The sequence below is a fragment of the Fringilla coelebs genome (genome assembly GCF_963513975.1).
Source record: "Fringilla coelebs genome assembly, chromosome: 1".
In the NCBI taxonomy this organism is placed as follows: domain Eukaryota; kingdom Metazoa; phylum Chordata; class Aves; order Passeriformes; family Fringillidae; genus Fringilla; species Fringilla coelebs.
The window spans coordinates 145,053,036-145,068,842 of record NC_140028.1 but is presented as its reverse complement, the minus strand read 5'-3'; the positions used below and the strand labels follow the sequence as shown (position 1 = coordinate 145,068,842).

Genomic DNA, 15,807 nt, shown 5'->3' with positions numbered 1-15,807 from the left:
GAGCCCCTCCATCCTTGCAGACATGTGGGGCCTGACAGAAGGTGGCCTCCAGCAGATTGTTCCAAGTGGACCCAGTGTGGGCTGAGGGGAGACCTGGGACCAGCAGGGGCTGCCCACAGCCTAAACTGCTCAAAAAAATAGAAAAACACAAACCCCATGAAATGCTTTAATGCTCCAAACTAGCCAAAGCCTGATCTGTATTCTGCTTGTAAATAAGATTCCTCCACCCAGTGAAAGCCTGTGACAGGTCTGTGACACTGTGTCTGTCTGTCATGAGACCAAAAGGAAGTTGCTGTAATTGCACACAGATGGATCATCCACTCCCTTGCAGAGAATTCCATCAAAAGTCTCAAAACTTGGAATGATGCAGCGTTCCCAAGTATGGTTTCCCTGTGAGCACCTCCCCTTTCCAAGGGAGGCATCCTGATGCCCCAGAGGTCTGGTCCAGGCAAGATCTGCCCCAGAGATGGGCTGAGGAAGGAGGGGTCCCTGTGCCATTCCTGAGTGCAGTGAGCTGGGCAGAGCTGCATGAAGCACACAATGTTCCCTGGGCATCCCTGCTGCCCTGTCCATGTCCAGCCCCTCCTGCCCTTGGGCAGCAGCCACAGGTGAGTTTGGTGGCCAAGGAGCGCTCCCCAGTCACACCCTGCAGAGCCTCCCTTGTCACCTCTCCTCCCCAGTAATACAAACGGACATTTGTTCACACCAAACTGAGCAAATCTAATATTTATTTCACATTTAGGTCACAGGGCATCAAAACATATATTTTTACCCCAAACAGATTTCCTGACCTTGTGGTTTCATTCCTGATTTGCAGTGATATTTGTCCAAAGAGATGTCTTGCTCTCACTTAAAAATGAAAGGAAAAAAAGTTATACAGGGTCCTACCCTCAGCTTTAAGGTACACAATTGCCTGTGCACCCAAATCATCTCTGGATGCCACTCTTGATTTCACTGGAACCAGGACAAGATCATTAAACTCATATTTCCTGCGTTTGTTCACTCCTTTTCATCCCTGAAAACCAAAATGATTTAAATACGTAAGTCTAAACACCCCAAATGCAAAGCATTAAAAATTATATTTAACAATCTTGGCCCAAACGGTGGCTGTGGGGCCCCTATCAAATCTGAGACAATCCCATTGCTTGTAAAGATGCTTTTTTATAAAGATGATTTTTTTTCCCTTTCAGCCCTCCTAGGCCAAGGATCACATTAACATTGCTCCTTTGAAAGCTCTGAAGGGCTCTGTACACGGAAAATTGACCTTTTTTTTCAGTTAAGTTTGAACTAGTTTTAAGGCAGAAACTGCTGAAGAGAGAATTTCAAAAGCTTAAGAAATCTAGTGGTCCCTTATGGCTTGCAGTAATGAGTAAGATAAAATGCTCTTTCTGGTTTCCTTCCCCCTGTAATTGAAATAGATGCTGTACTGGGGCCACAAAACTGCTGCCCAATTATCACCCAGCCAGGCTGATTTACATCTCCTGCTCAGCCTCAGCATGGTGGGAAATGCTCAGGAGGGCCAGTGTAAACATATTTATGTCCTGGTGGGATGTGCTGAGCTCCTAATATCAGGATAATAATATTATATATGGCGATATATATGTGCATATATGTCTAAAGACCCAGCTAGGCAAACTTTCCCATGTGAGGGCACAAAGAGCTGCTGCTGAGGCACAGCACAGCTCCCTGGCTGGGACACACACTGGCTTACCCCAGTGCTTGGCTTGGATTTTAGTTGCACTGTGGGTGTGATCCTCTTTTATTGGTACATCCCAACTTCCCTTTGGAGGGTTTGAGCACAGGGCACTGCTTGAACTATTGGTCAAGTAAACACAGACTAGTCCCAGTCTCATTAGGGTCATTTCTCACTTTGGCTTGAGTGGGGGAGGTGGAGAGGACAGGCAGCTGCTGGTGGGCTGCCCTTCAGGGCACCTCTGCCACCACACAGAGCCCTTCCAAATGAGTTGGCTTTGCAGAGCCACGCAACATTTCACAGGTAAATGACAGACTGTCTACGTGGCTGTAGGTGGGAGGAGAAGGAGGTTGTGGCCACCACATGAAGCCCCACTGGCACAATTCCTGGTGTGTTTGAAGAGTCCAATACCAAATCCCACAGGATCCCCACTCTGTGTTTCAATGTCATCAGGGTAAAATCCTCAGAGGTGTGCGATAGGAATGCCATCACATATCAGACATTTCAGGAAGTCTCTGTAATTTCTTTAATTATTCAGACGACAGAGCACAAGGATAATAGCTTCAAGTACATTCTTATACATTATTTTGACAGTAATAGATATGTATTTAGTCATAAACTATTCTGCAGCCACCACTATGTGTACATTTTATACAAACTATTGCCATACTCGGACCCTGAAAACGGACAGTGACATCTCCTAGATGTTTTGCACAAGGTTATGACAGTACATCCTTCATACAAGAGCTGTGGCTGTGGGTTGGATTGGCCCATCTAAGAAAGCACTTCACACACACCACAGAGGAGTGATCTTGATGAGAGGAGCCAGAGGGAGAGGTGGAATTCAGACACGGTGAGAGGAAGACATAAAGCTGCTTGGAGTAAGTGCGACGGAGAACATGGCACACATTTCTCTGCTCAGTGAAACAGGCTGATCCTGGTGTAAGAGCATCTAAGCTTCTCTCACACCACAAAGATCTGAGCTCATCTCGGCCTTTGGGTGAAGATTAAATGAGGCAATGTCTGGTGTGGTCCCATCCAGGCATGTGCCCTGCCCTGACACAGGTGTGGGCTCTCGTCTGATGGCTCTTAAACATCTCAGTTGCAATTTAGATCGAAGCCCTCCAGCCAGCGGCTTTAAGTTTGGTCACTGACATCCCTAAACACCTCCACCACCTGACCTCTGGAGAAGGCACCTTCCAACACGATTATTTCTTTGAGTGTAGAGGCCTTAAAAAATGGCAACCACCTCCCAGAGACAGGGTAAGAGAGCTCAGACACCCAGACGCTGCCAAACTAAGGCCAGACTTACAGCAGAGACTCATTTGTTCCACGATCACTTTCTCACATGCCCCAAATAATCTGGGTTTGCAGCCCTCAGCACACCCCAAAAACAGGGAGGTGGCAGAGTCCAAGCTGGGGTGGGCAGCAGGTCCTCAGCACCCACCAGGCAGTCCACAGTCCCCTGTGATGCCTCTCGTTGGGTAGGCATGAGGGTGCCTTGTGTCCTCTCCTGGTGCTGCAGCACACTGTGGTCACTCCAAAGTCTCATCACCCTGCCCATGTCCGAGCTTTGGAGGTTGGAAGTGGGGCTGGACTAGAGGTTGACAGGAAGGAGAAACCACATCCATCTGTCGGGGCTTCACACAGCAGTGCTCGTGCGTGGAACTCGGCCACCAGCTCCTGACAGCGCTCCAGAAGCTCCTGGGATTTCAGCGTGGAAGAGCATGGTCGACACTCTCTGGAGATGGCCCCAGGCAGGGACATTCTGGGAGGTTGTGGAGGTGCCATCCATCCCAGCAGAGAACATGACTGTGTCTCTGGAGCAAAAGGCCTGGTGGATGAACATCCTAGACTGGCAAGTAATGGAAACCAAAGAAAAGGTGAGAAGACATTCAAGGCAAGCTCCCTTCCGGCACGGTCCCGTCGCAGACGCGCACACACATGCACACACAATGTTTTGCAAAATTTTTAAAGGGATCCTGGAAACCCTCAATGGAGGAGCACGTGGTGCAGCAGAACCTCACTGATCGGCACCTGTCAAGGATGATCCTCTCGGGGTGGGTTGGGGCTGAGACCAGGCAGGGGATGCAGCGCTGGCCCCACAACTCAGCTCCTAGAACACATCTCCAGCACATTCCCCCATAGGTGTCTCGGGACAGACTCCTGGTTACAGCTAAGGAATGTCTCTCAGCGTAAAGGAACAAATCTTTATCCTTTTGCTTGTTTTGCAAAGGGTGTTTTGCTCTGTTCTCAGCAGCCCCAAGCTCTGTGCTGTTACTCAAAGCAGCCAGTGAAATCTGGTGGCCATCTCCTTCTTCCAGCATCAGCCATGTGAATCCCTCTAACTCACCAAAGTCAATGCCTCTCCCTCAGATTTCCATCTTCTGGGCGCCCAGATTGAAGCCCACTGAAATCCCAGGGTTGTCTCAAGGCAAAGGCAGCTGCCTGCCTTTGCATTAATGCGCTTCAAAGGGAAAACTTGATTCAGCATCCTCAGAAATCAATTTTAAGAACCATCTACAGTCTCCATTCCAGACTGGGAAGTGGACATGGAGTCGGGGCTGGAGCTGGAAGAGAGGAGCATTGCCTGAGCAGGGATGGGGAGCCAGGGCTCTGGCAAAGGGAAACCCATCTGCCGGTGGCTCGTGCGAATAAGTGAGGTTCTACTGTCAGTACAAGAGATTCCAGGTTATGCACAGATGTGATGGATTCGTTTCCTTAATTAAAGTACCAAAATTAAATGTTATAAGCAACACATCTAAATAAAATAACGGGCACTCATTTAGGTATCATGTTTCCTAAACCAACAAGCAAAAAGGAAAAAAAAAAAATGGGATGCACCAGGAACTCTTAGTTATTATATACTAACCAAACTGTGCATGGCACATTTTATTTCTATAAAACTATTAAAACTATTACAAAATATTCAAAAATACATTTTAGTAAATTTACAGCAGTTATTTCTCAATTTATTAATGCAAAACATCCTTTCCCCCCCTCTGTACAAACTACCATCTCCATCGTCACAGAATTGCCGCCATGTGCGCTTTTTAAAAAATATTATTTTCTAATAAACTTTTTCTGAAGTTAAAAATAACAAAGTTTCTTACGGTTTTTGCAAATAAAAAGTTTGTGTAACAGTCTTGACTTCCATGAACTTCCATGAACGTGGCCAAATGATGTTTTTACAAAGCAAAACATGGAAAACAATACAGGAAATGATGTTACATTTGCAACTATTTAAATTAAAATAATATATTCTCATATTTTACACTATTTCAAAAAACGAAATGTGATTCAGTTAAGTATTGATCTCTCAAAAAAATCTAATTTACAATTCTGCGTATAAAAATATAATTTACGGACCCCCATGAATTTTGTCTTTTTTGTGTGTGTTTGTTTGTTTGTTTGTTTGTTTGTTTTTTAGACTTGCTGAAATGAAAGAGCAATGTAATGTAGAGATGGGAAAGCACAGAATTTTGCTTTCTGAAAGTCAGGACACACGTGACATGTAGAAAAATAGACTCTGCGTAGTTTTGCTTGGCCTCACAAAATAATTTTTTCCTCTGTGAGTACAGTTCACATGATAATAAATTATCAAAGAAACTATTTAAGGCTCTTGAAGGTCCGGTTCATATCATTTAAAACATCTATTCAAAATACCAAAGAAATAAATATCCAGGAGAGGAGGAAAAAAAAAAAACAACCAACAAACAAAACAAAAGAACAAATAAAAATATATATATATTTATAAACTAAACAGAACAGAACTTCCAGGGGTCTTTGTTTCCCTTTAAGTCTACTTTGGACTGTCCTACTTAATTATTATTATTTTATTATTATTATTTTAAAGTCTTAATCCGTGCTCTCTTTTAAAAATATGGGGTTTTTTTCTTTTTTTTTTTTTTCTTTTAGTGTTTTCTCTTTTTTTCTGTTTTTTTTCTCTCCTTTCTCTCTCTCTCTCTCTCTCTCTCTCCCTCCGTGTCTCTGTCTCTCGGTTGGAGCCTGGCGGGACGGCGCGGGGTTCCCCTCAGCTGGACGACACCATCATGCCCAGCGGGTGCAGAGAGTCACTATCCAGCACCCAGCTGCCGATGCGGTAGAGGAGCCGAGAGTACCAGTGGATGCCGGGGGCCGTGGGGTCTCCCATGGGGGACCCCGCCCCGGAGGGACAGAGGGCGGCCAGCAGGGCCTGGAGCAGGCGGAAGGGGGCGAAGGCCCAGTGCGCCCAGCTGTGCTCCTCGATGACGGCGTAGCACGAGGCCAGCACGCGGTCGATGAGGATGGTGCCCTGGGCGGTGAGCGGCGCGTAGGCGCCCGACGCCTCCTCCCGCAGCGACACGCGGTGCACGGCCGCCGGCAGCAGCCGCTGCCCGCCCTCGCCCAGCACGAAGACGCGCTGGCCCGGCCGCACGCGGCTGGCGAACTGCGCCCGGCTGCTGGCGCTCCCCGCCTGAGACTGGTTCTGCTGGGGGGCCACGAAGAGGAGGTGGGCGGCCGTCAGCAGCAGCCGGGCCCGGGGCTGCCGAGTCTCGATGACGTAGAAGAGCTTGTGGGAGCCGTCCTCGCGGTCCAGGAAGGTGAGGAAGTCGCTGTAGAGCAGATGGCCTTCGGTGTCGGCCACCAGCACCCTGTCTCCCGGCCTCAGGTCCTTCACCAGCTTGGTCCCACCTTTCTCCAGGTGCACCGTGGCCGAGCCAGGGAAGCAACCCCCGGATTTGGCCGCCACCGAGTTTTCTGTCCAAGGAGAGAGGCAGAGCAGGGTTAGAGGAGGCACATGCCGGGCTGGGGCATGGGGACATGCAGGAACTTATCGCTTCCCCAGCCACCCCAACCCACCAAGAAAGTGCAGGACACAGCCAGACTCCCCTTTGAAGTTCCTCCACCCTCATCTATGAGCACGCCACATTTGCACTCAGTGGGTCCAGTGAGAATCCCCTTCCTGCCAGATTTGAGCCAGTGTAAAATCTCCTCTGGGTTAGGAGTTACAAGAGTGATTTGTCTCATAAAGGAAATGAGCCAAAATATTTCCACTGAGAGAACTGTTCCAGAACAAAATCTCTTCTGGAAGAACTTCCCATTTGGCTACTGTTTACCCTGCGCTGACACCTGATGCCAGATAACTTGCAGGCTTTTCAAAGCCGAGTGGTTTTGCTAGCATAAAGTTTCTTGTCTACGCAAGTGCCTGTGCTCTCAATGCTCGGGGTCCCCACTCAGCTCTTACTCAAGGAGCACATCTAGAGCAGCAAACAGCAGAGAACAGAAGGGGACTTTGCCCCAGGTTGCACACAAATTTTGCCACTGCAAAGCAACAACCCAATTTCCCAAATCCCCCTGCATCGTGCTGCACAAGCCCCCATGCTGCCTCCAGCCTTCCTGCTCAGCATGGTGGCTACTGGGGCACATCCCACACTCACAGCACCCCTGCCTGGCATCTCCAGCACTCTGCTTCAATCCTCCCTCAAAAAAGAAAGAAACCTCTCCCTCCCCCCTAGGGGAAGCATGCTCTTCCCTGTCTCAGAGCGTGTGGTCCCAGAGCAGCCCAACACCTGTGCCAGGTCCAAGCAAATGCCTCTTCCACCTCCTCCAGCTCTTGGGAGTTACTCAGAGTATAGAGCAGCTGTTGCTGCTTTCCTGTGCTACTGAGAGGAACAATCTCAGACTTAAAGAAAGCAAAAGTAGCAATGAGACTCTGTCTCTCTTGCAAATCACTTTTTGGAAGCTCAGCCACCTGTGGGGTGATGGAGAAAAAAGTCTGCTGTGCTCCAGGCTGATCTCTGTCTTAACAGAGGTACTTGCAGTGTTCCTAACCACTCTGGTTTTTTAAATATTGGGTAATACTCCATAGGATGCCATGCTAGCAAGTGCTGAGATTCCCCATCCCTCCCTTGCTTTTCTCTGCTTTCTCCCTGTTACTCCCTATACCAGTTAAGAGACCTGGTGATTTAGCTCCTAAAGATGAACAGATTTTATATTTTGCCTCTGTGGATGCTACAGAAATTCCTATGATTTAAACAAATCCTTGGAGTGTCTCCTAATGACTTTCTCAGAAAGGACAGGAAGGGCGAAAATTAGACCGTTATTGATTTGCTAATGACTTTATCACTTCTCCTTCAGAAATGAAGCAGCAAGATCTCCAAGGCCTCCCTCTTCAGGGAGGACATGGCAACAAACAAGCTATGTGCTTTATGTGGAGGCCTCTGCTAGTAAACTACACCTTCCTACAAGCTGGCAGTAAAGGTCTGGCTAGAGCTTTGTTTGCATATTCAGGGACTTGATGAATAGATGTAGTAGTGTAGCAGCTCTACAAACATGCCAGTGAATTGGCAGAGGTGTGAAAATCTGCTTCTTTGAGCAGTGCTTGTTTGGGTTCTCTAATTAAAATCCAATAAAGGATCAGCATTGTCATTCTGATTCATGTAATAAATGCAGACACTCTTGGAAGAGAGGACACTTCCATTTTTTTCCCAGCTTCTTCCCCCCTTTTTCTCCCCCTTCCTATTTGTTCAGGTGCAGAAACCCTATGTGCCAATTCACACACATACTCTCCAAAAACCCAGGACCTTCCAAGCATTATTTGCACAGCAGAGCCACTTTTCCAAGGCACTCAAGATCTGTATTTGAATTTTAAATGTAGAAGCTTGCTCTAAATACTTGCTGTAGCGCATTATCAATGTCCCTTTTACCACCCCTGCCTCTCCCTCCTCTGTTCTGGTGACAATAATTCAGGCCTTGGGGGAACTCTTCTTTGCATTCCAGTCTCCTGGATCATACTTTTTGCAAACAGAGATCTAGATAAAGAATCTTCCTGCTGGCATTATGGGATTTAATCTTCTCATGGGATGCTCTGTCATGAAATGAGGTTTGGACAGTTTAAGATCAGGCTGAGAGAGTGGAATTCAAGCCTGCTCCCTTCAGCCTGCCTCATACAGTCACACGACCCTGCCTGACACCCTCCAAATATTGCCCCCGAGTCCTTGTGTGCCGAATCTCAATGAGCAGCTTGGGGTGGCTCCTCTCCTGTGAAACACCCCTGGGGTGGATTAGGAGGTGCTCCTGGGCTAAGGTCACAGCGCCCCACAATCGGACACCTTGCGCTACAAAGCCCATCTTGGCTATTGAAAGGGGTGTTTCAGATCTCCACACAGCTGACAGCTTTGCAGGGCCTCTTTTCGCCTAGAAAGGACCCAGGAGCTGAACAAAAGCAGTAGCAGGCTCTCAGGACAAAGCCCACATGGGCCAGGAGAGGTGCTCAGCCTCTGGGGAGCTCCGGGCCAGAGTGGGGGTTGTGAACGCCTCCTTGCAGGTGGGCACGGCAGGGCAGGGCTGTTTCCCTGCCGTGGGTTCGAAGCAAACAGCTATATTTAAAGAAAGCCCATTATTTTCTTTTGCAGCCGAGTCTCCTGACACATCCAGCAGGTTGCTGGGCTAGAGTATGCTCTTAAAAAGAGTTTTCGGTGTCATACAGCTGGATGGAGGGAGGCGGTGGAGCTGGGGGGTGCCACTCGCTGACAGATTTGCTCCACCAAAAAACGTGTCAAGTGTCAAGAAAAGAAACTCGGCGAGTCGGGGATTTCTTGCGAGCTGTTCCCGGGTTGAGACAGCGTGTGGCGTTGTAAGCACAGGGGAGGGAAAAAAATTATGTGTATGTGTATCCCTATCTGGGAATTTCCTAGCGGCTACCGCTGAAGGAGGCTGGGGACCACGTTACTTATTTATTTTCCTGGCCGGCTCCCACTCGGAGATTAGCGCTCGCGAGTAAGGCGTGCAGCCAGCGGGGCGGCTGGAGACGGCCACGAGTGTTTGTGTTGAACATGCTCCTTGGATGGGGAAAGCATCAGACCCCCACGGGGGGAGGAGAAGGGTGTGTGGCTGCGACGCAGCTCTCGTGTGTAGGCTGGCCAAGCAAATCACCCAAATAAAAGTGCTGTGAAAAACTGCTGCAGCTGGCTGGGCTTTGTTTTTTCCTTCCCCCTCGCTCTTTCCTTTCCCCCACCTCTGCTCCGAAGGGATCGCTAAGAGGCGGGGGGAAGGCCGGCTGCGCCCCCGGGGCTCTGCTCCCATCCCCGCCGGAGCCCCGGCGGGGCAGGCCGGGCGATGGGGACCCTGCAGGGACGAGAGGAGGGAGCCTGGCGGCAGAGACAGGTCACAGAAGGCTCTAGGGCGCTGAGTCGCGGCCCGGGGGTGTCTCCCCACCTCGACACGTCCCTGAGGCGGCTGCCCGCCTTACCTGCTTTGACGGAGCAGTGGATGTGCGCCTTGGATTCGTAGTAGACCCAGTCGAAGCCAGCCTCGACGGCCAGGCGGGCCAGCATGCCGTACTTGCTGCGGTCCCGGTCCGAGGTGGTGATGTCCACGGCGCGGCCCTCGTAGTGCAGGGACTCCTCGGAGTGGTGCCCGTCCTCGTCCCAGCCCTCTGTTACCCGCAGCTTTACCCCGGGCCACTGGTTCATCACCGAGATCGCCAGAGCGTTCAGCTTGTCCTTGCAGCGCTGCGGGGATACGGGCAGACGAGAAAAGGTCATTGTGGGGGTGTTGCAGCCAGGGGAACATTGTGGGGGTGTTGCACCCCGTTATCGATACCCCCTTGGGCCGCATCCTGCTTCCCTCTCCCGCCATTCCTACCCTCCTTGCCAAACGCGCCCCAGGATGGGCTCAGCATCTTCACCTCTGCTGCCAGGGAGGGACGGGGAGGTAGGTGAGGAGGGGGAGCATGAAACCTGGGGACACGGGATGAACAGGGGATCAAACACCACAAAGACCCACAGGGACAGACCTCTTCCCTGCCCCGCACCTGCTGCGGGGACAGGGGGACCCCCCTCTGCCGGCGCTGGGGTGTGAGCGTGGCGATTCAAAGCCACCTGCACGGAGCAAATTCCTGCCGCAAATTCCTAAGTGCCCTGTCCCTTCCCGAGAGCGAAGTTTCTACCCAGAACAAACACTCGCCATATACCTCAGAGTCACGGATTCCCCCCCGGAATGTCTCTGCGGGTCTTTTCAGCTTAATTCTGTGTTGAAAAGGGTATCAATACATGTTAACAGCCTTTATGTGCTGGAGGGAGGGGTGTTTTTTTACTTCTCTCCCTTCGCCCATCACTCATTAGAGCCCTCAAAGCTGCATGGGCTGGGAGCATTCACTCCGCTTCAAACATACATCGGCGCTCGCCTACAAAGCCGAGCAAATCCATACAATAATATAGCTCTTAGTGGGAAGATGAAAAGCAAGGGAGGGCCAAGGAGGGAAGTTAAGCGGAGCAGGGATGCTATGCAAGCTAGGAGCCCCTTTGTGTGGAGTGAAACCCTTCCAGCTCCGTGGAGAAAGTACTGCAGAGTTTTTCACAGACCCTCCAGAGCCACCAGCCTTCCCTGGGCTGAACTGGGCCCAGCAGCACCAAGAGCACGTAGGGATTGAATAATGAGGGACATAGCACAGGGGAAAGTGAGGAAAAGAGGTGAGCTGAAAGCCTGAAAGTTTTGGGGAAATTCCCATCTTAGCCAGGCGGGGAATAGACACAGCGGCGACAGGGGAAAAGGACTCTCAGCCCGGCAGAAACAGGAAATCGGCACCGAAAGCATTGAAAAGCACTCGACTAAAGGTACAGAGTTAGAAACACACACGTTGCCAGCTTTCTTCCTCCTTTCTGAGAGGAAAACAACTCAGGTGCATCTACCCGACGTTGCTCTCTTGATGCAAATACCGATGTGGCGGTAAGCCACGGCGGGATGCGGTAAGCTGCTTTTCCCACACTCTTGCTGGCCCGACTGGTGTGCTTGGCCTTCTGCAGGACCATTGTCCACAGTGCGCTCACAGCACAGCCAATAACAGACCACAAAGTCCCCCTTTCACAGCTCCCAGGAAAGCAAAGCCCCTCCATTACTCGGAAGACGCTACTTTTAGGGACATGACAAGGTTGTTTAGCAAGGAAGTTCTCATGTGTTCCCCAACAGCCATAAAAGTGATTCTAGCAACACACGGGTTGATATAAAGAGATATAAAAGTCCACGAGAGATATAAAACACAGTCATAAGCTCACTTTGGACTCTCTGGCCTACCGTTTTATGGAGAGAGACGGGTGTTTGGGTTTCGGCGCTGTTCCCGGCAGCAAAGTGCAGTAGTACAAGGAAGTCGAGTTTGATTTATTTTATTTTTTCCCTCTCTCCCTCTGAGTGGATAGATACACTCCATCACTGATTTACAGGGGAAAGGAGGAGAAGAAGCAAATGTCTCATCTGCTGATAAGGCGACAGCACTGCGCGACACGGCGATGTCGTACCCCGCGCGGGAGGAGCGGGCGCGGGCAGGGACGCGGGCAGCGGTGCGGGCAGCGCCGAGGGGCTCTGGCCGCTCCGGCCCTGCCAGCACCATTTCCCGACTCCAGGCGAAATAAAGAAGAAGAAACGGCCTCCTAAAGGACTTTTCTCCCTTTTATACTGCCTGAGCTGGATTGTCAGAGTCAAAAGCCGTGAAGCCCAGACTATTTATTAATTCATCGGGTCGTGTGCCACAAATCAAGCCCAATTCTGTTCAGCCACCGTGAAGCTCAGCAGGGCTGCCTCCACTAACGCTTTGTGTGGAGGCAAAGTTGTTCAACAAGCCCTCTCCTGCCAGCTCCTAATCTCTTCACAAATGAATTGCTTGAAGGAAACACTTAACAGGTACCTGTCAGTGTAAACAACCTGGTGGGCTTCCTAAATGCCAAGTTGATCTCTAAATTCCTCACAACATGCACTGGTTGTGTGCCGCATTACACGAGATTGCTATTTTATTTCATACAAATTCCAGCTTTATCATACTGACCTGGCCTCCTTATCTCTCTCCCCAATCCAGCCAATGGCCGAGGTGGGGGGGGGAGGAAAGGGAGGAAGGGGGGAGCCCTTAGCAAACTGCTGGTGTCACCTGCAAAGTTGAGAACCTGACTTACCTACCTCTGTTTGCGTTCCCCCCCACCCTTCTGGAGTTAATATTAACTAGCGACTAATGCATTCGGCAACCACTCTGCAAGTTTAACGATTCTGTCCATGAAAGATCTCTCCATGGTTGAAGGGCTCCCGAAGCCGGCGTTTAAAGGCTGGGATTTAACGAGAGGTTGCCGGCCGAGCGAGAGAGGGAAGGAGAGGAAAGCAAGGCAGGGAGGCCGGCGGCAGAACCGCACCCCGTGTCGCCGAGGACCCGGCCGTGCCCGGGCAACGGGGAGCGCAAGCAGCCCGCTCGCTGCCCGGCCCCGCTCCGCTTCCCCGCTCCCTGCCTGGCCCGGGGTGCCGGAGCCCCGCTCGCTCCCCGACCTCGCTCCCCTCTTTGCCGCCGGGTACCCGGCCCTGCGGCCTCCCCGGCCCGGCCGCTCTCAGCCCACCTCCCCCCTTTGTGTCTAAGGCACGGGAACAAGCACTGAAGGAGGGGGGGGGGGAAGTATTTGTTTTCGTTTCGTTCGTCTGAGGGAAGTTGACAGAAGGTCAGGAGTTCAGACGCTGCCAGCTAATGCAGCGGGAGCGGCCAGCCGCGTAGCCGGCGCGGCGTGCCCCGGGAGAGCCGCGGGGCCGGGGTCAGCCCGCAGTCCGCCCCCGGCCCGCAGCCCACCGCTCCCGACCGTGCCCCGGCTCCCCCCGCGCCCGCCGCCCCGCTCCGCTCCGCCGCGCACACGCACCGGCGCAGCCGCGCAGGGAGGGATGCGCCGAGCCCCGGCGGGAGCCCGTCTCCCGCGGAGCCGCCGCCGTCTCCGCTGCCGCCGGGCTGCGGAGGGAAGGGTGAAACCCGAGCCGCCGCGATCGATACGCGAGGGGAGTAAGTGGAGCTGAAAATGCGAGAGATGCGGCTCCGGAGGCAGCGGGGGCGGAGGACCGCGGGTGCGCGGAGGGGCGCGGGCCGCGCCCGAGCGGAGACCGGCACCCGCTCCGCTCCGCTCCGCTCCCCTGCGCGGGGCGGCGGCGGCGGCGGGCGGAGGCGCCGCCGCGCTCCGAGGTGCGGTGCGATTTAAGGTGGTCGGGAGGAGATGGTGGCGGCCGCCGGTCCCTCGCCCCGAGAGACCCGGCAACGTGCGGAAAATCAGGCCGAGGAACGGGGAGAGTTTGGGAAATTCCACCCCCCACCCCCCTTCCCCGCGTCCACTCCCCGCCTAGTCCTTCCAGGCGAGTCCTGCTCTAGCACTGAAGGTGGGGCTTAAATGTATTAATATTAAAAAAGCGCTGTTGACCTATATTTGGAGGAAACCCATTTCCAGTGTCTAGATTGCATGTAGTTTCTGAAACTCCGGGATTAGCAGAGCAATTTACTTCGCTGAGCTCTCTATTGAGCATGAATTATAATTACGAGGTGACTCGGAGCGGTTCTCTTTCTCTCTCTCTTTCTCTCACCTTTATCTTTTTTTTTCTTTCTTTCTTTTTGTTCATAAAATAGTTCCGCAATCCGATTCCACCCGAAATCCAATATTTACCCAGTTGTAAACCTTGTGCCATCAGATTTTTTAAAACAGAAGGTGATGCAATGCCGATAAGTTGCAAGTCCCTCCCCTATGTAAGTACCAGAGCATTGGCGGCGAGCATCCTTAAAGAAATATCAATATATTTACGCTCTGATGGGCACAATTGCAAATGATGGTATTGCAATACGAGCTATATAATACGGAATCAGATGAGGAATGGTCGATCCGGCTTCAGCTGCCTTTTGTGAGTGCACGACTGCATGCCTACTAAATTTAGAATATGCTCGCGAGGAGAACAATAATAATAACGAAGGTTAAAATGAAATGAAAAGGAAAAAAAAGAGAAATTAAATAAAATATATAGAGAAAAAAATCAAGTCAGCAGGCGCAGCAACCGCGGACTACGTTTGTAATAATGAGTGGGTGGCCTGGCGGTCACTATACACTTGGGGTCCTCTGAGCTGTATGCAATTCGTTTGATCAAAGTGCATCCTTGGGGACAAATGCAAACAGCAATCTCTAACCAAGTTACAGGGAACGCCATGGCACGGTAATGACTGTAAGTATCACACAGATTCCCCCACCAAATATCTAAACAGCTCCAGCCCCTGCTAACTTGGCCGGATAGATGGTATTTACATTCAATGGGGAAACTAGTAGAGTTTGGAGGGGCGGGGGGAGGAGGGGTAGAGGGAAAGGGGGGGGGCTTTCAAAAATACTAAGACAGATGCGTCCTTTAGGATTGCTCAGAGAGGTTAACAAACACAAATACAGGTATCTCTGTGGCTCTACCTGAGTCATCAGTCTGTCAGCTCCCGTGTTCTCTTCATCCTTAAAAATAATGTCAGGGTTGTAATTTGGGGTTAGTTCTTTAAATCTCTCGGAGTTTCTTGTGATCTTCCCTTCATATCTTCCACTGGCCCCTAGGGTCTTCTCTGCCACATTGGGAATAAACTGCTTATAGGCTAAAGGGGTCAGCTTTTTGGGGTGTCTCCTTTTTCCAATGCCCCTGCCTGGTCCACAAGTCAGCCCAGAGGAGACTAAAAGAGCGCAGATGAAGCCCACCAAGAGAATTCTTGTCAACAGCAGCATTTCGTCCATTGAATCCAATTACTTCAAAGCTCTCTGTGCCTATCCCTGGCTGTCTCTCTAGAGCTCTCTCTCCTCCTATGTCCTTGTCTGCTTTCTGAATCGTATACTATCCACCGATCCCTAGCAAGACAGGTGCTGGAATGGCAGGCTTTAGGTCGCTGATAACGGAACACATCGGAGTTTGGTCGGGAGACAGCAATCGAGAGACAAAAAAAGGGTCTGATTTTAATGGTAGCAAAGCAAGACGCTAGTGAGAGGAGTCTGCCTTTAGTTCTATATTATAGCTGCCAGGGCCGAGAGCTGATTGGCCAAGGCGAGGCAAGCTTGTCTTCTGATGTTAACCCTCAAAAAGGCAACAAATTCTTGAAAGATTTTTTTTTTCCTTTTACCTGAAGGGCTTGGAGCTGAGAGGGGTGGAGATCGCGCTTTCTTGGGATAACATCAATTACACGCTTTTTTTTTTTTTCCTCTTTTCTTTCTTTTTTTTTTTTTTTTTCTTCTTCTGTTTTTTTTTTTTTCCTCCAAAAACTTTCTTGGCAGAATGGTACATTTGTCAGCAAGAGGAACAGATGCCTCTCTGAAAGAGGGGGAAAAAATTAAGAT

General features: G+C 50.9%; 1 protein-coding gene across 1 annotated transcript; it reads right to left on the bottom strand.

The window, feature by feature from the left end:
* Positions 1 to 5,726: 5,726 nt before the first annotated feature.
* Positions 5,727 to 15,213, bottom strand: SHH (sonic hedgehog signaling molecule; the record flags this gene model as incomplete). Its single annotated transcript, XM_084206377.1, has 3 exons — positions 5,727 to 6,433; positions 9,927 to 10,188; positions 14,905 to 15,213. 3 exons carry the CDS (start codon positions 15,211 to 15,213, stop codon positions 5,727 to 5,729), a joined length of 1,278 nt encoding a protein of 425 aa, XP_084062503.1.
* Between the last annotated feature and the right edge of the window lie 594 nt (positions 15,214 to 15,807).